Below are 25,047 nucleotides of genomic sequence, written 5' to 3' on the forward strand. Positions count from 1 at the left end.
AAGTCATGGACATTCAGAATTGCCACTTAGCTGAAACACCTGATATCCTTAAAGGGTGATTTGCATATATCCCATGAGGCCTCTGATACAAGAGGTTTAATGTATCAGACAGTTAGAAGTCTAGCTTTGTTAGATTTTTCTTTTTGTGTTTTTTAACATGTCCTATTTATGTCACAAGCAACATTTAAGTCTTTTAATCTGATGCTGTTTATTTTGGGGATGTGCAATAGGTTCATCAAAACAGGGTTCAGGGATGCCTTGTATGCCAGGCAAAGGTCACCTCTCAGACGTCTGGATGATGCACAGTAAAGAGATAGGGCTCTGAAGTGATCGTCATAGGCCATTGAGTTTACTCTCCGTATTCTTTTTTTAAGGAACCTTTGTGGATGTTCCAATTGCTGCATATGTCTGGTCAGGTACATACCAAAAGGGGCATTATACTCTATGATGGGTCTGATGACGGCAGAGCACAGTGGTATGATGACCTCTCTGGACGTAGATGCCATGCTCTTGCTTATAAGTTCAGAAACATAGAAGGATTTTCTTACTACCTTGGATACATGTTGACTGAAGTCTATATGGCTACCTACATGACTTCGCAAATCCTTGACTACTGAATCAACTTTTAGGGGTGTTTTATTGATGATGTAGTTAACCAGGGTGGCTGACTTCCCAAAAGGTACTATAATGGATTTCCTGGTATTGAGTTTTAAGCCATGGCTTTGGCACCAAATATTTGTCTGTATTAGACCTTCCTGAAGGGTCTTCTCAGTGTCTGCAGGTCTCTTATGTCCTTGTTGATAACTTCCATGACAATTCTTCACATGGATTTGCAAATAAGACTGGTCAGACAAACGAGCCTGAAGTTTCCAGAATCTGTTGAAGGTCCTCCCTTATGAAGGGGGATGAGCATTGAAGTCCTCCATTCACATGGCACAAAACCTGTTTTAGGACTATAGTTAAATAATGAATCCAGGGGTTCTGATAAGTTTTAGTTTAGAATTTTCAGGAGGTAACCTGGGATGCTATCAGGGCCCACTGAGGCCTTGTTCTTGTCTTTCGTAAGCACAGCCAATACATGTTCCCTAGTTAAAGTTGGGGGGGATATGTTTGAGAGTATTTATGGGGGGAATGAGACAGGGGTAAAGTTGGAAATGATTTTGTCTGCTAACAGGTTTGCTACATTGCCAGGTTCGGTAACTGTAGCACCATTAACCACCAGTTCATCACACTGCTGTTTGCCGCCCTTGAGGTTTCTTACTTAACTGAAGAAAGCCTTATGGTTGTCTTTCACTTGGAAGGCTATCTTAAAATCAAAGTTGGTTTTGTTTGACCTAATTAGCCCTCTTAGTTGTCTATTTAGTTTGATGAGAGAGATTTTATCTTTTGAGAATTGCCCTTTGTGATTTTTGCCATATTTTTTTTCCTTTTGTTTTATATCCTGTTTAATTTGGTATGCCTCAAGGGTGATTTCTGGGGCTAGTCCTGGGCTTACTTCTGGCAGGTGCAGCAGCCTCTATGCAGCCAGTGACATGGTTGTACAGAGTTTCTGACAGAAATTCAGCATAGAGTGGTGTCTACATGGGAGTTTGGATGGGCACTGAAATTTGACACACCATCACTTAATAAAAGGTAATTTGCCTTGGAATAGTTCCTAACTGTTACTGCTTTTATTGGAATTACAGAGTTAATTCTGATTTTGAAGGAGACAGCCGTATGATTGGACCTTACCAAGGAGGACAAGATATTGGGATGGGTGCAGTGTCCTCCCATATTTGCAAGCACAAGGTCCAGTATGTTGAAGCCTGTAGTGGACGTATTCATTATTTGGTCAAGGGTGTCTGCATTTACGAACTCCAAGAATCTCTGTGCCTGTAGTTTTGAGGCTGTGGAGGACTCCCGGTCTTTTCTAATTTGGTGAAATACAGAATGAATACAAAATTTTTGCTTTTTAAGATTTGATGAAAATTAATTCAACCAAAAAAAAGTTATGTTAACTCTCAATCTGACGGTTAATCGTAAACACCATAAAAATGATAAATTTTAGCATTCTGTTCAGAAGTTAAAAGGTCGGAAAACCGACATTTTAGCACCCTTATAAGAAGTCAAACAGTCTGGTTTATATCAAGAAAATGAGACTGATACCACTATTTACAATCTTGAGACAAACTAAAATTTATCCAAACCTTAAACATAATAGGAATAACATCTGCTTGCATAAATACATCTTTGATTGAAGAGAATGAGAGGGAGAGAAGGTTGGATGATGTGCGGATAGTGAATCTTGAAGTGCAGTGGATTAGCAAGGAGGAAGTAAGGATAGCTATGAAGAGGATGAAGAACAGAAAGGCTGTTGGTCCAGATGACATACCTGTGGAAGCATGGATGTGTTTAGGTGAAATGGCAGTGGAGTTTTTAACTAGATTGTTTAATGAAATCTTGGAAAGTGACAGGATGCCTGAGGAATAGAGAAAAAGTGTTTTGGTACCAATTTTTAAGAATAAGGGTGATGTGCAGAGCTGTAGTAACTACAGAGGGATTAAACTGATCAGTCACAGCATGAAGTTATGGGAAAGAGTAGTGGAAGCTAGGTTAAGAAGGGAGGTGATGATTAGTGATCAGCAGTATGGTTTCATGCCAGGAAAGAGCACTACAGATGCGAAGTTTGCTCTGAGAGTGTTGATGGAGAAGTACAGAGAAGGTCAGAAGGAGTTGCATTGTGTCTTTGTGGATTTAGAGAAAGCATATGACAGGGTGCCTAGAGAGGAGTTGTGGTATTGTATGAGGAAGTCAGGAGTGTCAGAGAAGTATGTAAGAGTGGTACAGGATATGTACGAGGGTAGTGTGACAGCGGTGAGGTCTGCGGTGGGAGTGACGGATGCATTTAAGGTGGAGGTGGGATTACATCAAGGATCAGCTCTGAGCCCTTTCTTATTTGCAATGTGATGGACAGGTTGACAGACGAGATCAGACAGGAGTCCCCGTGGACTATGATGTTTGCAGATAACATTGTGATCTGTAGTGAGAGTAGGGAACAGGTGGAGGAGACCCTGGAGAGGTGGAGATATGCTCTAGAGAGAAGAGGAATGAAGGTCAGCAGGACTAAGACAGAATATATGTGTGTGAATGAGAGGGAAGATAGAGGAATGGTGAGGATGCGGGGAGTAGACGTGGCGAAGGTGGATGAGTTTAAGTACCTGGGATCAACAGTTCAGAGTAATGGTGAGTGTGGAAGAGAGGTGAAGAAGAGAGTACAGGCAGGATGGAGTGGGTGCAGAAGAGTGTCAGGAGTGATTTGCGACAGACGAGTACCAGTAAGAGTGAAGGGGAAGGTCTACAAGAGGGTAGTGAGACCAGCTATGTTATATGGGTTGGAGACAGTGGCATTGACAAAAAGGCAGGAGTCAGAGCTTGACGTGGCATAGTTGAAGATGTTAAGATTTGCACTGGGTGTGACGAGGATGGACAGGATTAGGAATAAGTATATTAGAGGGTCAGCCCAGGTTGGAAGGTTTGGAGACAAAGCCAGAGAGGCAAGATTACGTTGGTTTGGACATGTGCTGAGGAGGGATGCAGAGTATATTGGGGAAAAGATGCTAAGGATAAAGCTGCCAGGTAACAGGAAAAGAGGAAGGCCTAAGATAAGGTATATGGATGTGGTGAGAGAGGACATGCAGGTGGTTGGTGTGACAGAGCAAGATGCAGAGGACAGGAAGAAATGGAAACAGTTGATCTGCTGTGGCGACCCCTAACGGGAGCAGCCGAAAGAAGAAGATAAAGCTTCAATAGTCATAGGAGGTACTTCTGATAGAAGACAAGCAGTCATCTTGCAAATATCTTGCAAAATCATCATAATGTATTGCCCAAAAGAACAGGTAAATGAGTTACATACCTGCAAAAACAAATTTACTTCCTCAAGTTTCTGCCGAATTTCTTGACGGGCTCTTTCTTCAATTTCTCTTTTATACTGATCAGCTTGGCTCTGTTCCATAATATTTGCTTCCACGTGCCGTTTGAGATTATTTAATTCATCTTCCAGTTGACGCTTACTTTTTTCCAGTCTTTCATGGCTTTTCTGCAGCATTTTTAATGATATCAGTTGCTCTTTAAGTTCACGATTGGAAGATTCTAACTGTGCTGATTTTGTGGACTCCATTTCTAACCTCTGGGAGAAGTCGTCAACCTTCAAATAATATAACTTTTTATGAGATATGTGTACTGCATTACAAAATCTAGACAGCTAAATATGTGTGTGCGTGTGTGTGTGTGTGTGTGTGTGTGTGTGTGTGTGTGTGTGTGTGTGTGTAAAAACATACTCTTGATATTACGTTAAAGAATGCTGCCTTGTCTGATAACAGCATGGATGTTAAAAGCACTATTTTTAGAAGCTAAAATGCAGAAAGTATACAAATATAGAATCATAAACAAAGCAAAGGCAGGAAAAGACAGATACATTTTTTTTTTAATTTACGGCACTTCTTTAAACTATGAGCAAACTGCATGTCCCCTAAAACTTGCAGGTTAGGGGAAGGAAGACTATGACAGGGAACCAACCTTCAATGTCACCTTGAAAAAGAGGCTAAAATGAAATGTGATCTTTATCTTTAACGGTATGAACAATTTTTCTTTTCTTCTTCATATTGTATTTGACTTTCCATATGCCTTTAAGACTTTCTTGCTAAGCACTCTTTTTTTCTAAATTGCCTTTTACTCCATTCATATTATCCTCCTGCCTTTTTGTCTGGAATTTAAAGGACTCCTCTACAGACTCTCTCCACAGCTCTTCACTCCTTTCTTATTGAATGCAGACTTTTTTGTTCTCATACTTGAACTTTGGAATTGTGTTCAGATATGCAATCAGGAAATGAATATCCTATCTACTTCTAACCTATCACTAAAAATAGGCAGTCATTACTAAATGCAATTCTGGGTACTAACTAGCATATCTATGGTATTACATTGGGAAGAAATGGTTAGGCTGAAATGACCTCTGGGTCGATAGCCTAGTAAACTCCTATGATTCTGTCCCAAGCGTTCTGTCCCAACAGTAATGCAGTCACCTATTTCTGTTAACAACATATACTATTCATTCCTCTGTTGACTACCCTTTTTTCTATCAGATGCAATGGTCCTCAGTCCAGGGGGATACGATAACCAATACCTGAAGTGAAGGCAATAAACAATTTGGAGTGACTGAGCATATAAACTGTAAAAACGTACCTTTATTCAGCCAATACTTGTTTCCTCAGTTGTGTTTCTGACTACTAATATTTTGTTCATCTCCTTTCTACAAGTACTGGGTTAACCGCTGTACCATCTTTTCAGAAACACTTACATAAAGTATAATTTCCTACCATATCCTCTTTAGCCCAGTGAGTAATGCAATTTCAAATACTAAAGTCTGAGGACAGTATTCTGTTCAAACATTACTGCATTCATTAGCTTCCTATGTACACTATGATTTACTTTGCTACAGCTTGTAAACCAACGGTTGCTTGTATCGATCTTGTTTTGATGAGGCCATGGCTGACAATGGACCTTTGTGCTCTAGTTCACTTACTTGCTCTAATATGTGACATGTTCAGCATAACAGGAAAACTTCCAAGAAAATCCCTTGCTGTCATATTAAATGCTTCTGAGTTCTTACTCATCAGCATTAGCTACTGTCTGGTCAGATTTTCAAGCTGCCCAAAGCCCGTTTGGATGATGGTAACCCAAGTCTCCAAATGATGCCAATCCTCCATCATTTGCCCCATACACCTTTTAAAGCAACATTAAACAATGGCATCTGCAACCTTTTTTGCAAAAAACTTGTATGTTATGCTAACAAGTAAGTGCAGTAACTAATAAAAACACCATAAGCCTACAATTGACATATAAGAAAACACGAAGTAAAGAATAAACACTAAAATCGAAATCCAAAATGGGGATGGCATTAAGGTAGTCATAAAACTACAGATGCCTTTTCCTTAAAGAGAGTATAGTTGTGTAAGAACTTACCATAACAGTAGATGTGATACTGATCACTGTTGCAGTATTCCAAATTGTTGGGTTGTATCACCAAATAACCTGGACATCAGGCTGGGGTGTCAAAGCCAAAACCTTCCATAGAGCCATTCATCTGATGTACAACCTAAGCCACCAGGCATAAGGGTACATAAACAGATGTATGAGCGTAAATCCTCAGATTATCTCCAAGCAGGTAAGCCTGAAGAGGCCTGAGAGGCATAATAAACTAGTCAACTAAGATGGAAGAGGCAGAAAGACAGTGATACCCCTCAGTCCATGAGGAAGAAAGGGAGAAGAATCAGAAAAGGGGAAGGTAGGGAAAGAAGGAATCTTGCAACAATGATCAGTAGGTCATCTACTGTTATAGTAAGATCTTACACAACTCTACTATGTTTTTCCTTAGAATAGTGTTGCAGTATTCCAAACTGTAAGTGATTCCCAAAGTTTGAGGTGTGATAAGTGGATGAAAGAGAGATAAAAAAATTGTCTAGTAATCCAGAGAGAACTGACTTGGCAAAGGCAGCTCCGGATCTAAAAAAGGCATCCATTCTGTAATGTTTGGGGAAAGTATGCACAGAGGATCAAGTACCTGTTTCTAAAACTGTTCTAGAACAAATCCACTTAGAAAAGTTTCCAGATGAGGCCAATGCTGTAGCAGAATGAGTTTTTGCTAGAGAGGGCACGGATTTGCCATACAGAGTGTAGCATAAGAAAACGTATTTAGATATCCAGTTAGCAATAGTTTGGTTTGACCTTAGGTTTCCTACCTTGGAGCCTTGAAAAGAGGCAAACAATTGCAAATATCTTTAGTCTTATCCATAGAGAACCTGAGCTGTCCATGCACATCCACAGATTATATAATTAATTTCTGTTATTTTGTGGGTCAGGGAGGAGAATGATGGAAAGACGTATGGCCTGAATGAAAGGGCATTCCCTACTTTTGGCATAAAGACAGGATTTGCCCTTAAAGTCACAGTTCTTATGAAAAAAAATAAGGAAGGGAGGAGTTGTCCATAAGGGCCTGTAGTTTGGAGACTCGTGGCAAAGGTGACAGCTACAGGAAAAATAGTTTTCCAAATACAAAATCTGAGAGATGCAGATGTTGCTGGTTTAAAAGGAGGGAGATCAAGCTTTGCAGCACAAAGTTTAGGTACCAAGCAGGGGGTAGGAGGGGGAATAGCTTTCCCCGAAGATTTCAGGTGAAGTATACTCTCAAAAACTGTTTTATCTCTAGTCTGACCAGAAGTGGTAGGTTCAGAATTAGGTATGCAGATGTAAGGAATCATCTGGACTCTCTCAGTCCTGCAGAAATCTTTTACTGGAGTGAGGCACTTTATAATGACTCTGAGGTCTGTAGAGAGTCCAAAATGCAGAAAAGAGATCTGAAAGTGCAATGAGTTGGAAGAAAACCTCAGAAATGTCCTGCAAGCAGGGTTGTATAGGACTGTAGAGACAGGCATCCCTCAGGTCCAAAGACAACAGGAAATCATGAGGAAGCATGAATGGGAACACAGTTTGCAGAGACAACATTGTGAAATATGGAACAAAGAGGAAAGTGTTGAGTGTGAGAAGATCCAGAATAGGTCTCCATTCCCCTCCTTTCCTTGGGACAAGAAATAGTCTGGAGTAAAACCCTTTTCCCAGTTATAGTGGGGATACCTATTCTATTGTGCCCTAATGTCTGAATGATAGGGTGAGCAACTGTATCTGATTTTGTGCAGGAAGAGGGAGACTAATGAAAGGACAAACTTCTTTCCAGGTCAGTCTGTATTTTTTCTGGAAAAATAAAAGCATCCACTTGTCTGATGAGATGAGTAGCCATTTTTTTAGGATGAGGTCAGCTTTTTGAATAGAAGAAGGGATGGAATGAGAGGTGGGGAGGGGGTAGGAGGTAGTCAGGTGGACTTGTCTGGGTAAGAAGGCCTCCCAAATCTGGAGTCCCTGTCTGGTTCATCCTGGAATATTTTCCTAGGCATTTTCATGGCATTATGGGAAGGCCTGGGCTTCCTGTAAGAGAAGGAAGTGGGTTTTGAAGGATAACTACCCTGGTTATCTTGGTACAGAAATAAGAAAGGTCTATCTACAGTCCTTCATAATTTTACTTTGTTCTTGTAACTTCTTGAAAAGTCTGTCAGCATCTGGACCAAACAGAAGGCCCTTATTTAAGGGAGTCTATGAGTTTCTCTTTAATACCTTCTGGAAGGGGTTGAGAATGTAACCATGCATACCTCTTGATCACACAGCCTGTAGCAGCTACCCTGGAAGAGGCTTCCAGTGTATCATAGCTGCATGTAATGCTGTGCCTAGCTATTTGGGAAGCCTGAGGCCACTAAGGATAAAGCCTGTTGTTTAGTGGTAAATCCCTTCAGGGGAAGACGGTGTTTTATTCAAACTGCTGAGAAATGACAATAAGTATTTAGTTATTTGAGTCTGATAATTCAAAGCTCAAAAAGCCAGAGTGGAGGACATATAAAGTTTTTTTTTCCCAGCCTATACACTGTCATGCTCTCTTTATCCAAACAAGGCAACTGGCAGCAGGCAGCAATTTAGACAACTTATCTGTTGTCATGGAAAACACAGAAAGTGCACGTCCTCAAGTACTTTGTAAAACCTTTCAGGCCTTTTTGGTGCAGGTGGCTGGGAGTCAGGTGCAGTAGAAGTGGATGCAAACGCATTCAGGAAAGCCTCCAGAAAAGGAGGTACAGGAGCAGAGAAGCCTATCTATAAACGTTTATAGTATCTCTGTTGAATTTTAGAAACTTGTTAATATTCCCATTCAAACTGCTTCATCATATTAACAGTAGTTTCCCCAAATTAAGTTTTTCAACAGGGGAATCGGGAGAAAGGAAATCTTTGTCATCAGAAGACAGATGACCTGAGAATGAATTTGGGATGAGTAGGCTAGAGAGTGCTCATCAGAGTCTGAATCATCATCTTCATTTCAGATGAACTGCTTAATTATTCCTTTTGAGAAGTGGAGGGAAAAACTGTAGTAATAGTAATAGCATCAGGCCCTGAAAAGAATGGTGACCTGAGAACCATAATGGCCTTAAAAGGGCCATGAAAAAAAAATGCATCAACTCCTTTTCTTTGGACATCTTGTGGGGAGGGGCGACATTTTCATTTTTTTGTTTCTTTTTTCTTAGTGCGACACCTGCTTTGACTTAATGCAGAAGCTTCAACCCCTGACAAACTTCAAAGAGTGATCCAGATATTTCCTGTCTAACGAGGATCTGTGGTAGTCCTTTGGGTCCCTTGGAAATTATTAAGCATGGCTCTTCCTTCTCACCATTACTGGTAGATTCAGTATCTTCAGATGTGCAAACATCAGACGCTATACTGACCTATGGCAGGGTTGAGGGGGAGGCAGTCTGAGCACGTGTCAGAAATACCGTGGGTTCATACAAGCTTAGCCACGTTATAACAACCCTCAAAAGTTCTGAGCTGCCATTAATAATATTCTACAGCCAGGTAAATCCACAACTCCCACACTGACAACAATCAGTAACGCTGATAACATAGCATCTCAGTTCAACAAATACTTCACAGAAACTATCCTAGCTCTCTCAAATTCCCCGAACACCCCCCACCACCTTCGACCCATTCATATCACAAAATAATTCCAATTCCTTTACAACCAGTCTGTTAGACCATAACAAAACTACTTAAAAAACTAAAGCCAACCACACTAGCAGCAGAAGCAATAATTTACCCAGTAGCCATACTAATAAACAGATCAATCACACAAAACCTGGTACCTGACATGTGGAAAATCTTCCATATTATACCTTTACACATTGGGGGGGGGTAATTCCACCAAACTGACCAATTATCGCCGAATTGCTATTCTGTCACCCTTATCTAAAATCCTACAGAGAGTAGTTCATACACAACTGCTGTATTACCTTCACACACAGAAATTACTGTCAAACACTCACCATGGCTTTGGCCCTTATCACAGTACTTCCACAGTCCTAATGTCCTTCACTAACACCACTATAGAAATAATGGAAAATTTGTATCTGCCTTCTTGGACCTTTCTAAAGCCTTCAACATGGTAAATCACAACAAACTTATTAACATTCTTGCCACCCTAAACCTCAGTGTTCCATTTATTACCTGGTTTAAAAGCTACCTATCAGGACGTCAGCAGGCTGTTCAGTGGCAAAATTAACTTCACCCTTCTTCCAGTAACTCTAGGAGTTCCCCAAGACTCCGTCCTTGGACCTTTACTGCTCCCTCTTTTCACCAACAAACTCCACACTGCAGCTCCTCATACTACAGTTAGACAATACGAGAACTCCTCCCTCCAACACCTCCAGACCATAACCCAAGGGGTCTATGTTACAACACCGAAGACAGTGAACACTGAACGTCTTAAAGGCCGAAAATACAGGACCTCGAAGTCGCTATAGCCCCCCACCCCACTATTTATATACACCAACTCCGAGATTGCACTACAGTGATGAAAGGGCAAATATTCCGATCTTCACTGTACTGCAATCTCACAAAAAGCACATCGTTCAACAGCATTTCCGATGTTAAAGCCGTTCGATGTTCAGCCTCTTTGATTTTGTAATAGGAATCCAATCCAAGACTGTTTTCTAGCTGTCGAAACATGGCTCATTAACACCCAATACATTCTAAATCCCAACAAAACCAAGCTCCTTCTCTTTTATCCTACGAGGACTACCTCACCAAACCTGTCATTTAATATCACATCCAAAAATAAAAACTCCATCACACCAGCCAGGTATAGAAATTGACAACAATTTGAAATTTGATGTTCACATCTCTCAAACCATTAAGTGCACAAGAAATCAGGTTCTCTCTACAGAAACAAACGATTCCTAACAGTAAATACCAAAGCTACCATTGCTCACACACACCTCTTGTCATCACTCCTATATGCCTCTCCTATTCTAACCAACCTCATAAAAACTGATCTAGCTAAGCTTGAATCCTGTTATAATAAAATTGCCAGGTTCGCCACTGACTCCCCATATAGAACACATCATTGCACATCTCTTAAACTACTAAACTGGCTAGAACTACCACAACTATTACTCTTATAATCAACTAACCTTTGCCCATAAAATCCTGCATCACCCAGAAAAATTACTGCTCTCCAGAATCTTGTACAACCACACTCTAACAACTGATCTCTACATTCCAGCAATAAGCTACTTCTTGAAATCTCCAAAGCAAACAACTCAGCCGGAGACTCACGCTTCTCAAACTTCATTCCCAAAATATAGAATAAATTGTCAACCCTGCAATACACTGCCAACCCCAATAACCCCCAAGTACTCTAAAGTTCAATTCAAAAAACTTTTAAAGTCACACTTAAATGAATTTTGGCTCTGCTTTTGCACCTGTTTACCTAGTTCTGGTACGGATATAATCTCAGGAGCCTACACCTCATACATGTCCTATTTCTTTCTTTTTGCATAGAAATGGAATATATGCTCATACTGACAGTGTATACATCTTTCTTAACTTTGAAATATGCACACTAACATTATGTAATATGTGTTAAGTTGTAATGTCCCTCTAAATTTTTGAAATCATATACAGTGGATATAAAAAGTGTACACACCCCTGTTAAAATGCCAGGTTTTTGTGATATAAAAAAATGAGACCACAATAAATCATTTCAAAATTTTCCTACCTTTAATGTGACCTATAACCCGTATAATTCAATTGAAAAACAAACAAATTTGTTAGAGAAAAAAATATAAAAATTTTTAAAAAGTACAATAAGCTGGTTGCATAAGTGTGCATGCCCTTAAAGTAATACTTCATTGAAGCACCTTTTGATTTAATTACAACATTCAGCCTTCTTGGGTAGGAGTCTATCAGCATGGCACATCTTGCCTTGGCAATATTTGCCCTCTGTTCCTTAAAAAGCGCTCCAAATCTGTCAGATTGTGAGGGCATCTCTTGTGCACTGACCTCTTTAGGTCACCCCACAGATTTTCTATTGGATTTAGGTCTGGGCTCTGGCTGGTCCATTCCAAAACCTTAATTTTCTTCTGGTGAAGCCATTCTTTTGTTGATTTGGATGTTTGCTTGCGGTCATTGTCATGTTGAAAGGTGAAATTTCTCTTCACCTTCAGCTTTCTAGCAGACATCTGAAGGTTTTGGGTCAAAAGTGACTGGTATTTGGAATTGTGCATAATTCCCTCCACCTTGACTAAAGCCCCAGTTCCAGCTAAAGAAAAGCAACCCCAAAGTATGATACTGCCACCACCATGCTTCACCGTGAGGATGGTGTTCTTTTGGTGATGTGAAGTGCTGTTTTTGCGCCAAACGTACCTTTTGGAATTGTGGCCAGAAAGTTCAACCTTGGTCTCATCAGACCTTAACACATTTTCCCACATGCTTTTGGGAGACCTGATGTATTGTTTTGCAAATTTTAGCTGGACCTGGATGTTTTTCTGTGTAAGAAAAGGTTTCTGTCTTGTAACCCTACCATATAGGCCAGACATATGAAGAATATGGGAGATTGTTGTCACATGTAGTAGACAACCAGTACTTGCCAGAAATTTCTGCAGCTCCTTCAGTGTTGCTGTAGTCTCTTGACAGCCTCCCTGACCAGTTTTCATCTTGTCTTTTCATTAATTTTGGAGGGACGTCCAGTTCTTTGCAACGTCACTGTTGTCCCATATTTTCTCCACTTTTTGATGACGGTCTTCACTGTGCCCTATGGTACATCCAATGCTGTGGAAATGTTTTTGACCTTTCAACAATGAGATCCTTTTGATACTTTGGAAGCTCTCTGCGAACCATGAACCATGGCTTTTGCTGTAGCAGGCAACTGAATAAATGTCAGAAAAATCCTACTAGGACAGCAGAACTTTATTTGGGGTTAATCAGAGTCTCTTTAATTGATGGCAGGTGTGTACCCAAGAAGACTGAATGCTGTAATTAAATCAAAAGGTGCTTCAATAAAGTATAAGTTTAAGGGTGTACACACTTATCCAACCAGCTTATTGTACGTTTTTTATTTTTTATATTTTTTCACCTAACAAATTTGTTTGTTTTTCAGTTGAATTGTACAGGTTATATAGGTCACATTAAAGGTAGGAAAAGTATTGTGGTCTAATTTTTTATATCACAAAAACCGGGCATTTTAACAGGGGTGTGTACACTTTTTATATCCACTGTAAGTATGTCAATCGTGTAAATGTTCTTCTGGAGTTTGTTAACCATGCATGTGATGTCAAATTTTTGTACTTCTGTATTTTTGCCATACGTTTATATTTTTAATATTTTTTGTAATTCTTCTGTACTCTTTTGTAGTGCTGCACTGTATTTCAGAGCTCTTCTCCCCGGGTCTCCGCTGAAAAAGGACCTGTGTCCAGCTGGACTTTTCCAGTAAACAAATGTAAAATAAATAAAAGAAATACATATCCATGTTCCCTAATTGACCTTAGTTAGACGGTCATTATTCGCAAGGCAAGTCTATGATCAGCACCGGCTGCCCCTACCCATGAGGGACAAATGTGCCACCCCCAGGGTGAATATGCAGTCTCCCATCCAGTTGTCTAGGTTGTGCTTGAATTGGGCCATTGAGGAGCTCTGCTTCACATGAATTGGGATTTTATTCCACAGGAGTGTCAATCTCTGGGAGATATATCTATCTCTCCAGCATGTTCTGTTAATGTCACAGGCTAAGTTGTGATCTCTGGAGTGAATGACTCTTGTCCCATTCGATTTGTGGATGTGCAGCATTTCCATTAGGGCAGGGTCAGAGACTGCTCTGTAGGACCGGCACAAGTCGCCTTTCAGCAGCCTGTAGGATACAGAGTACACTGACAGGGCTTTCAGTCTTTCCATGTAGGTCAAGTTTTGGAAGACCTGAATTTTTTTGGTGAGAAACCAGTGATCTCTCCAGCTGCTGCAGGTGTCTGGTGAGGTACATGCAAAAGAGAATGTTGTACTCTATATTAGTGGTCTGATGAGGGTCGAGTACAGAGGAGTTACAATATCCTTAGTCTTCGATGAACTGCCTTTACTTATGAGATGAGCAACATAGAAGGCTTTCCTTACCACTGTGGATACATAGTGATTTAAGTTCAGACTGCTATCAACCTGTGTTCCCAAACCTCGTACCACTGGGTTTCAGCTTAGGGGGGTCTATCAACACTGTAATTTGCAAGGACTTCCTCTTTGCCAAAGGGGATAATAATGCACTTTTTTGCATTTAGTTTTAGTCTGTGGCTTTGGCACCAATCACTTCTGTTAGCCCGTTTTGTAATATGTTAACATCGTTTGAGGACTCGGTGATTGCATCCAGTTTGCAATGATCAGTAAACTTAGTAAGCCACAGGCCATCTACTTTCACCTGGACTTCCAAGAAATACATTCCAAACAGCAGAGGGCCCAGCACAGATTCTTGTGGTACGCCACTGGTAACTGGTCTACTGGTAGAGGTGGAATCCCCAACTTTGATAGTTTGCATTCTGTCGGTGAGCCAGTCGGCTACCCATATAATGATGTATAGGTTAATCCCCAGCTGGAAGAGTTTCTCAATGATACCTGATTGGGAGATTGTGTCAAAAGCCTTGGCTAAGTCAAGAAAGGCAGTATGAACTGTTTTGCCTTCATTCAGGGCTTTGGCGGCATTCTTGAAGAAGTCCACCGTTTTCAATAAGCATGATTTACCCTTAACAAAGGCAAACTGGGTTGGATCAAGAGTTTGAAGGTAGCCTATGTCCTTGCTGATAAGAGTTATTTATTTATTTATTTTTATTTATTTATTTATTTAACATTTGTTTACTGGGAAAGTCCAACTTGGAACAAAGCCAATTTTCAGCGGCGGCCCGGGGAGAAACACTCCAGACGCACATCTTTGAATTGTGGGAGGAAACCGGAGCACCTGGTGGAAACCCACATGAACACAGGGAGGACATACAGAATCCACACAGAAGGCACTCCAGCCCAGAATCAAACAGGAGAACCTCTTGCTGTGAGGTGACAATGCTACCGCTGCATCACTCCGCCATCCAAGATCCACGATGATTCTTTCCATGGCCTTGCAGAAAAGGCTGGTTAGGCTTATGAGCCTATAGTTCCAAGGGTCGGTTGATGGGTCCCCTTTGTGCAAGGGGTTATAGACTTCTGTAGGTATATCAGAGTCTGACTGGGCAGTTGCAATATCAGGTCTAGGCCTTATAAATTTCTTCTTCTGAATGGGCTTGGCATCAAGGGTGGAAGGATCTGCCATCTTTGCTTTGGCAGGGCTCTTAAGGTGCTGAGTTTCCAAGTAGGAATTAAGAGATGAAAGTCTAGTTTTTAGGGTTTTTGGACTAAAGGACTGACAGACTGTACAATTTTTGTAGCTGTTCTCTACACCTAAATAAAGGTAGTTGGGGAGGTGATCCTTGCAGGGAATCTTCCTACTACAATTACACATTCTGCTCACAGAAAACATCTAAAAGCGCAACAAACAGTAATACAACTGAGAAAAACAGAGGAAGGTTCCTCAACTGGGCACTTATCTGAACCAGTGAAGGCCAGCAGTACCAATGACCACATGTACAACAAACTTATGGGTAAAAAGGCTGCATTCAGACTGGCTGTGAGATTGAGGATTTACCCTCATATGTCCACTTATTTACCTTTATGCCCTCGGGCTTAGGTCATGTCGGACGTATGGCTCTATGGAAGATTTGGCTTTGGTACCCAGGCCAGATGTCCAGGTTATTTGGCGAAATAACCCAAGAGTTTGGAATACTGAAACAGTGATCTCAAAACAGACATCTATGGATACAGCAGGCTGCTCATATAAACTTTTCTTTTTGGTGGCTTCATGTAGCAGATTTCACAAGATGCAGATTATTCCACTGCAGTATCTGAGGCAGAAGGCCCCGTAGCACTGTCCTTGGAAAGCCTGCTGTGCTTCCAGGCTGGCTCTCTAGCCTGTAGTGCTGAATAATTGAGCAAATACCTGGTACCTAACCACTCTGCAGTTAAGTATGTCCTGAACCAACTAATTTTTAAAATAAGTAGCAACTATCACAATATCTCTTTCAGGAAATGTCTTGATACTTCTAGACTGTGTTTTGTTGTTATTGTTCAATAACATAAAATAAAAGTTATATAATGTGCTCACCATAACTATGCATTGTGTTGTCTGTTTTTGTCCATTCTCAACTGATTGGTCTTGGATCTGAACTCAGATCTGACTTCAGCTTATTCATCAGACTTTGGCTCCATAGCTTGAGCTCTTCCCCTTTCCTATAATCCTCTTTTCCTAAAGTATCTCAGATCAAGTTTACCCTCTAGTCAGCCTATCAATGTACACCAAAAAGATACCCAGCATTCAGCATATTCCAAATGAAGTTGTACATGAGCTAGAGCAGAAAGGAGGAGGGGTTGACTGCAGCTCATTCAGCAAGGTAGGCAGGAATTAATCCTCAGAACATACTAGGAGCCCAAATGAAGTAAAGTAAGAAGAGGGTTGGAGGTTAAGGAAGGATGCAAACAGACAACACAGATGCATCATTATGGTGAACACATAACTTTTATGAATGACGTTGTCTATTTTGTCCATTCCTTAACTGATGGGACAGAATTCCCAGCTAAATTAACCCTGTGTGGTCCTCAAGGAAAGATATTCCACAGTACAGCAGAGCCAAATGATGCCCAATTCCTAGATAAGATGTCCAATTTGTAATGAACTATAAAAGTATGAATGATGGACCAAGTAGCAGCTGCACAAATGTCATCTATGAAAGCTCTGGACCAGAAAGCAGATGACATGACCACACAGCTGGTGGAATGAGTGTTAGGAGGTTTAGGTAATGTCAACCCTTTATTCTTATAGACAAAGAAATGCCATCAGTGAGCCATCTAGCTAAAGTTACTTCTGATACTGCCTTACCCAATTTAGCCTTGGAAAAAAAAGACAAACAATTGGTCTGATTTTCTGAAATCTTTAGTTCAATGAAGAGAAAAACTAAGTTGTCTATGAACATCCAACAGGTGCAGCATGTACTCTCCCTTGCTGGAAAACCTTGAATAAAAAAACATGTAAATTGATGGACTGATTGACAGTTGTCTCTGATGCCACTTTGGGTAGGAAAAAAGGATTAGTCGAAAGGGACAACCTATCCTTATGAAAAATCAGATACAGAGGCTGGGAAGAGAGCACCTGGAGTTCTGATACTCAGCTAGCTGATGTAATAGCAACCGATGATAAGAACTTTTAGTTATGTACTTACCATAACTTTAGATGTATGGGATCCATCTCGCCTACATTCTCTACAGATGGGTTCGGAGCCGATCCTCGGCTCCGACTCGGCCGCTATACAATAGAACGCAGTCTCTTATTGGCTGAGTTACCTCATATCCCAGGATGCACCACTACCACTTCCCCAGATCTTGTTTGTCCGCACTCATGCTCACAGAAACATACTATTGTTATAACATTCTCAGGTCTTTCAAGAGAGGAAAGAAGTTCAATTTCGGATCGTCCGGTCTCTCCTGGTCTACGAGGCAGGGGGAAGGAGGGTGGGTTATTAGGAATGTAGGCGAGATGGATCCCATACATCTAAAGTTATGGTAAGTACATAACTAAAAGATGTAATGTGATCCTATCTCGCCTACATTCTCTACAGATGGGACAGCGTCCCTAGCACCTAATTCCCGGGTGGCTCACTGGAAAACACTCCTGAGAACTGTGGAACCGAAGGAAGCTCGACCCCTGGATGCCACATCTAATTTGTAGTGAGAAACAAAGGTGTGTAAAGATGTCCACGTGGCAGCCGCACAAATGTCACCAATAGAGAGCTTGGAATGAAAAGCTGCCGAAGTGGCCATAGCCCTAGTAGAATGAGCTTTCACTGGAGCTATAAGTTCCTTATTTGAGATGAGATAAACATGATTAATGCAGTCCCTGATCCACTTGGCAATAGTGACTTTTGTGACGGCTTTGCCTAATCTATTATCCGAAAAGGACACAAACAGTTGATCTGATTTTCGTGCTTTGTGTGTCCTATCCAAATAGAAACGTAATTGTCTGTGCACATCCAAGCAGTGAAAAGTATATTCAGCTCTATTCGAATACTTTGGGAAGAAGACCGGTAGCTCTAGTGATTGTTGTAGACAAAAGTTAGAACAAACCTTTGGTATAAAAGATGGGTTTGGTCTAAGAGATACTCTATCCTTGTGAAATACCAAGTATGGTGGTTTAACACATAGGGCTTGAAGTTCTGAAACTCGTCTGGCTGAAGTAATAGCAACTAGAAAGGCAGTCTTCCAAGAAAGGAATTTTAGATCACAGGTTGCTGCCGGCTCAAAGGGGGATGAGGTTAATGCACCTAATACCACGTTAAGGTCCACGGAGATGCAGGTTGAGATATAGGGGGTCATAGAAGCCAAGCTCCTTTAATAAAGGCTTTGCACAACTTGTTGCTCATTAAAGGAGGTTGCACACTTTCATGAAAATTTGAAATAGCCGCCAATTGTACTTTGATGGTAGACACTGAGCAACCTTGGTTGAATAGAGAAGCTAAAAACTTCAGTACTTCTGATACCGAGGCTGTCATCGGGTCTAATCCTCGGAGTTGGGCCCAAATAGCAAACCTCTTCCATTTATTGCTATATATCTTTTTCGTAGAAGTCTTGTGGGCCGAAGACAAGATGTGCATGACTTCAGGGGCAAAAGTATGGCTCCTAACTATAGTTGGAAGAGGAGTAGCCAGGCTGCCAACTTCAATGAATGGAGGGACTGATGGAGCTGTCCTGACTGATGAGTCAAAAGGTCCGGAACTTGGTCCAGGAACCAAGGACCCTCCAATGCATATCTGTGAAGAAAGGGGAACCAGACTTGTCGAGGCCAGTATGGGGCGATTAATATCATTTTGCTTCTCAAGCGAATCGCCTTCTGAATCACCTTGGGGAGAAGGGGAACCGGTGGAAAGGCATATAGCAGACCGGAGGGCCAAACGTGGACTAGAGCGTCCTTGGGAATCTCCCCCGGAACTGGGGTCAGAGTGAAGAAGTGTTGGCATTTCGTGTTGAGGAGACTTGCGAAGAGATCGAAACAAGGAACTCCCCATCTTGTGAATATCTGCGATATCACTCTGTTGTTCAAGGACCACTCGTGAGGTGAGAGAATAGTTCTGCTCAGTCTGTCGGCTATCACGTTGGATTTCCCCGGAATGTGCGTTGCCACAAGGAAACGCTTGGTAGCGATCGCCCAATTCCATACTTTCATGGCTTCTCTGCAAAGGGGGTAGGACCTGGTTCCTCCTTGCTTGTTTAAGTACCAGACTACTGACATGTTGTCGGATTGAATGGCAATCGTACCCTGGGGGAGGTGATCGTGCAGTGCTTGCAACGCTAAAAGCACCGCCCTCATCTCCAGGATATTGATATGGAGAAGACTCTCGTCGGAGTGCCACGTGCCTTGGACTGACCTGTCCAGATAATGTCCCCCCCACCCTGTCTGGGAGGCGTCCGTAGTCAGCGTGGCAGAGGGGAGTGGGGGAACGAAGGGTCGCCCTAGATTCAGGTTGGAGGATAGAAGCCACCAACGAAGATCCTGTTTGCACGTGTCTGTGATCAGTATGTGGTGACTGAGGGGAAGGTCTTGATAAGACCACTGGACTGATAGGAGCCACTGAAGTATCCTCATGTGCAACCTTGCCAAGGGGACCAGAAGAATGGTGGCTGCCATGGAGCCCAACAGCTGTAGGACCATTCTTGCTGGAGCACGACGTTTGAGGAGCAGAGCCTGAACCTGACGCTGGAGCGTCGCTATTCTTTCCATAGGGAGATAGACTCGCATCTGCCTTGAATCTATTTCTGCACCAATAAACAGAATACGCTGAGATGGTTGCAATACAGATTTTGACCAATTGAAGGTGATTCCTAAGGAGTTGCCTAGTGTGATAGTGGCTGCTAGGTTCTCCGAGTAGATGCCTGGAGGTGGCAGTTAGGAGCCAGTCGTCTAGGTATGGAAACACCTGGAATCCTAGACTTCTCAAGTGAGCAGTCACCACCGCCAAACATTTGGTGAACACCCTGGGGGTGTGGTGAGACCAAAGGGCAGTGCTCGGAACTGAAAATGACTGTCTCCTAGGCTGAAGCGTAAGTGTCTCCTCGACGCCTGATCTATCAGGATGTGAAAGTAGGCGTCTTTGAGATCTATGGAGCACATCCAAACACCTTTCTCCAAAAGCGGGAGAATGGATTGCAAAGTGACCATCCGGAATTTGGACTTTTTTACAAATCGGTTTAGTTTGCTGAGATCCAAAATGGGTCTCAAGTCCCCGGTCTTTTTTGGCACCAAAAAGAATCTTGAGTAAGTCCCTAATCCGGCCTGGTCTGCGGGGACAGGTTGGATGATCCCTTTTTGAAGCAGCTTTGATACTTCGTTGGCTGCATGATCCCGTTGACTGGGTTGTGGGTCCGGGATTCTTTGGACTGGTGGAGGGGGTTGAACAAAGGGGATGGTATAACCTCCGGCGATGATCCGAAGCACCCATTGGTCCTGAGTAATATTTTCCCAGGCCTTTAGGTGCTTCGAAAAGCGACCCCCGACTGGCTCCGGAGCTGCACAGTCGGGTACTCCTTCAGGGGTGCTGGAAGGAGGAGGAGCCACGAAAGGACTCGCTGTCTCCAGTGTTGCGGGGGCCTCCGCCGCCTCTGGGACGGCGTCTCCCTGAAAAATTTCCCCTTCCTCTGCCTCTAGGAGGGGAATCGCTCTGCTGCGACGAGTAAGGCTTTTGAGATTTGCGGAACCACATTTTCCCTCCTCTTCGAGCCTTGGGATAAGGTCTGAAGGGAACGGAAAACCGGGCTCCTACAGCAGTTAAAGTCTTACCCTCCTGTTCACAACGAGTCAATGTGTCCTTTACCTTGGGTCCAAACAGTGAGGACCCATCAAAGGGGGCGTCGGCAAAGGAAGACTTAAAGGCCTCCGCAAAGTGACACAGGCGTAGCCAGGCTTGTCTCCGTAGAGCAACACCTGTTCCCGCCGCCCTACTCGCTCCTTCGGCTGCATAAGATATGAGCCTCATGGACGAGTTAGATAAAGAAGATAGGGTAGCCAACTGGGAGTTAACCGTCTGGGTCAACTGCTCAGGTAAGTTACCAGAGAGGGTATCCGAAAGCTCCTTGATCAGATCCCTCTGTAGTCTGGTGAAATGTGTCAGGTAATTCAGAGACCTTAACGTAAAGGCCGCTGAAGAAAGGGTACGCTTGCCGTACCGATCCATGCTCCTAGACTCTTTATTAGGAGGATGGACGGACGTCGAAGCCTCTGCCACATCTTGTTGGGTGGCAGATGCCACCACCATAGCATCTACAGCCACGCCTTTAGATAAAAAGTCCTCGTCTGGGGGAACTGAGAGGAACTTATTGGGGTGAGCTGGCACCGGTTCCACAGAATCCGGGTGTTCCCACGCCCTTCGAGAGATCAAATCCAGAAGCTCATCGAAGGGCGGAGACACCCAGGAGGCGGAGGGCTGAGCCCCGAAGGCCTTGAGGAAAACCGACTCCTCAGCAGAAGGGGGTTTGGACTGCCAGTCGCCTCGTTGTTTGAGGATCTCCAGGATGTCTGCAAAGGAGACATCTTCCGAGGATGACTTTGGGGACCCCTCCGCATCATCGAGGTCGGTGTCCGAGGTGAGAGACTCATCAGGGGAGTCGACGTGTTTCCTCTTACACTGTTTCTTCCTGGGAGGTTCCTCCGAAAGCGTATCGGAGGGACCTCCAGGAAGAAGGGAACCCCCAATGGGGGTAACCTCAGGCCCAGGGGTTCTGCTGTCGTAAGACAGGGGGATTGCAGAGGCGCCAGTCTCCATGCCCAGGGAAGGTGATGGTGAAAAGGTCGAAGTGGCCACAGAGGATTTGGCCAAGGCACTTCTCATGGCATCGAAGGCTGGACCCCCAGAGTCCTGGGAAGGTCCAGCCCCCGAGACCACAACAGCAGTCGGAGCCCCCGCAGCCGACGCACCAAGAGGGAGGCTCGGAACCGAAAGAATCGGGCCCGAAGCGTCCCCCCCGGGGCCGACAGAGGAGGTCCGCGTACCGAACCCCGACCCGAGGGACGGGGTTGAAGTTAGGGTCGAAACCGAACCAATAACCTCCACCGGTTCCACCAACACCGACTCCAACGGCGCCGAGGCTGTTGGAGGAGGAATCAATGTAGCAGGATGGGAGATCGGCTCCAGAGCCGACTGGGCTGGAGCCGAGATCAACTTTGCGAAGACTGGAGACTGAAAGAGCCTCTGAAGCACCCTGTCTAAGTCCGAATCGGACATCCTCGATGACCGAGAAGAGACCGACCGGGTCCGAGTCGACTTCTCTGCCGGTTCTGAAAGACTGGGGGACCGGCTCCATAATGGTTCAAGAATTATCGGCGCCGAGGGAGACTCCACTACAACTGCAATTTCCCTCGGAGCCGATGTGGACTTCGGCACCGAAGGGGAAGTGTCTGAGCGGGCAACCCCCATCGGCTCCGAAGGCAGTGGAGCCGATGAAGGTGACACGCCTCTCGACGCCCGAGCTCTCGACTCCGAAACCTGAGGAGTCGAGGCTGGAGACATCGAGGCAGACCGTTCCGCCCTCGGCTCCGAAGTCCGTGGAGCCGACGGAGAAGCCTGCCGAGACTTTTTTGCTGCCGGATCCGACGGGCTGGTCGGAGCCGAAGATTTTTTCTTCTTCCCAGAAGGTGAAGAAGAAGAGGAAGATAGGGCTTCCTCAAAGGAAGGGGCAATAAGCCCTTTCAAGATCAACTTATTTTTTCTCTCTCTTGGAGGACGCGAGAGGAAAAAGCGTGGCAAATGCTACAGGACTCCTGAAGATGCTTGGAACCTAAACAATAAACACATAAGGAATGGTCATCAGTTATAGTCATTTTGTAATTACATTTTATACATTTTTTAAAACCGGATGGTCTATGTTCTTTAGACATGGTTCTAAAAACACTAACAGAGACTACAAGAAAAAAACAAGTTAACACAGACAACCTAGGCTCTAACTTAAACGCCTAGGGTAGGGATAGGCCCCTCTAACTTAAACGGGACTGTTAGGGTAGGGTAGGCCCCTCTAACTTAAACGGGACCGTACACTAACAAACAAACACAATTTACCACAAAAATATATATAAAAACCAGTCACACAACAACAATAGCTGTTAAAACAGCTTTTGGGTAAGTTTTACGAAAATTCAGACAGAAAAAGTTTTCTGATCTATCCCCATCTAAACCAGGACATCCTGTCCAACTTTCCTTCAGATCTGACTCGAGCCATGTCAAAAGTATCCTGGGTGTCTCCGAAATTGCCCATTATTAGGGTGTTTGGTTGAACCCTAATATTTTCCAGTACATCAAGAAAAGAGGAGTGGGAATCCTGGAGTATGGTAGGGGATCTCTAGCAAGCTACAACTTGGACTGCAGTTTTGCCCAGAGTTAGTTGCACTTGGATAACCTCGGATGCATTATGCTGAGCAACTAGCCTGGAGGTGTGGATATCCTTAATGAATATGGACACACCTCCGCCTTTGGGGTTCCGATCCAGGTTACATGGCCGAAAAGTGTGGTATGAGTTACAGCCTGGTAGTGTAGGGGTGCTCTCTGGAGCCTTGAACCAGGTCTCATTCACTGCACAGATATCGATGTTCTCCATTTTAAGAGGTGCCTCAAGTGAGTGCATTCTGAGATTTAGACTTCTAGCATTGAGTAGCATCACCCTCAGTTTTTGCTTGCCTGTTCCCGTTACAGTGGTGAATTTGTCATTTGAATCTTGCCTAAAAAAGGCACTATATGGGCGGCAAGAACCTTAGCCAGTATCGAGAATCCCAGGGGTGACAGGTGCAGGCCATCTCTGGCAAAGCATTGTGGTCTGTCGACCATGGATGGAACAGAGTATCCCCAAGATCCTGCCTCACCTCAGAGGTCAGCATTGAGCAAGCCAGCTCTGATGCACAGAGTACTTAGGATGGCTAAGAAAACACTGGCATCAAACCCAAACCCCCAGATCCAGCCCCAACACTACGGCTCTGAGATCCTTCTGGCTACAATGGAGTCAAAGCCGTCTGGATCAGAGAAAGTTCAGAGTAAGTGAGGACCAGGCCTTCAGATCCAACACAGACAAGCGCGGAATCCTTGGTTCTGTAAACTTTGAAACCAGAGGATGGATCGAATAAGAGTCAAAAGCTGGGGCTGAACTGGTGGTAGAGCTGGGATAAATTCCAGCTGAATCTGTGTTCTGAGAAACTTTCTCATCATTCTGTCCACATCTACTTCTGTCTGGACATCTTTGAGGTGTCTCCTGAAAAAAATAATGTTAGTGAAGCCAGGAAGAAATAGGCTCTGGAGAGAATTTTGACATTGCATGATGATACTTTTGACATGGCTCGAGTCAGATCTGAAGGAAAGTTGGACAGGATGTCCTGGTTTAGATGGGGATAGATCTGAAGTAGTAGTCGGACTGGATGATTTTTGGGTTTTCTCAGGCAGAGCCAAGGCCAAAGTAGAGGGAAGACAGCAAGTGGAGGAATGCTTCCTCAGCCACATCCCCTTGGAAGATTCTGAAGATCTCTTAGAGAAGGGGGCTGCTCCAGATGAAGAAGTAGTGAAGGGAAGCAAGCTCTTTAACATCAGTTTGTTTCTGCACTCTGCCAGTGCCTTATGGTTAAATCCTCGACAAATTTCACAGTCAGTGTTGAGATGTCCTGCTCTGAGGCAATAAACACACTCAAAGTGAGGGTGAGAGTGTGAGTTAGGAATTTTATCTCCACAAAAAGAGCACTTTTTGAAGCCTGTCAGTTTAACCAACATATTTAACTAAACACAATAACAAAAAAGAACAGCAGCAATATACGTACAGTATGTATGTATGGATATAAATCTAAAACGAGAACTACCACCAATGATAGCACCTGATACCAAGAACAGTATACAACAAAAAGGAATACTAACAATGGTATTTAGAAGAGTTCCTAACAGACCAGATGGGACAACTCTAAATAATAAAAATATGTTTGTTTCTTTTTTTCTTTTTTTAACAAAAAAAATA

General features: G+C 43.3%; 1 protein-coding gene across 7 annotated transcripts in view; it reads right to left on the reverse strand.

The window, feature by feature from the left end:
- Positions 1 to 25,047, reverse strand: part of LOC122815888 (ankyrin repeat domain-containing protein 26-like) — a 2,190,206-nt gene that overhangs the window by 323,785 nt on the left and 1,841,374 nt on the right. For all 7 annotated transcript variants that reach the window (XM_044088730.1, XM_044088728.1, XM_044088731.1 and 4 more), the window contains one exon: positions 3,893 to 4,183. In XM_044088730.1, coding sequence (XP_043944665.1) covers positions 3,893 to 4,183 — 291 coding nt within the window. The remainder of the gene's footprint in view (positions 1 to 3,892; positions 4,184 to 25,047) is intronic.

Source organism: Protopterus annectens, chromosome 11.part0, assembly GCF_019279795.1.
Source record: "Protopterus annectens isolate FY-2018-M chromosome 11.part0, PAN1.0, whole genome shotgun sequence".
In the NCBI taxonomy this organism is placed as follows: Eukaryota; Metazoa; Chordata; order Ceratodontiformes; family Protopteridae; genus Protopterus; species Protopterus annectens.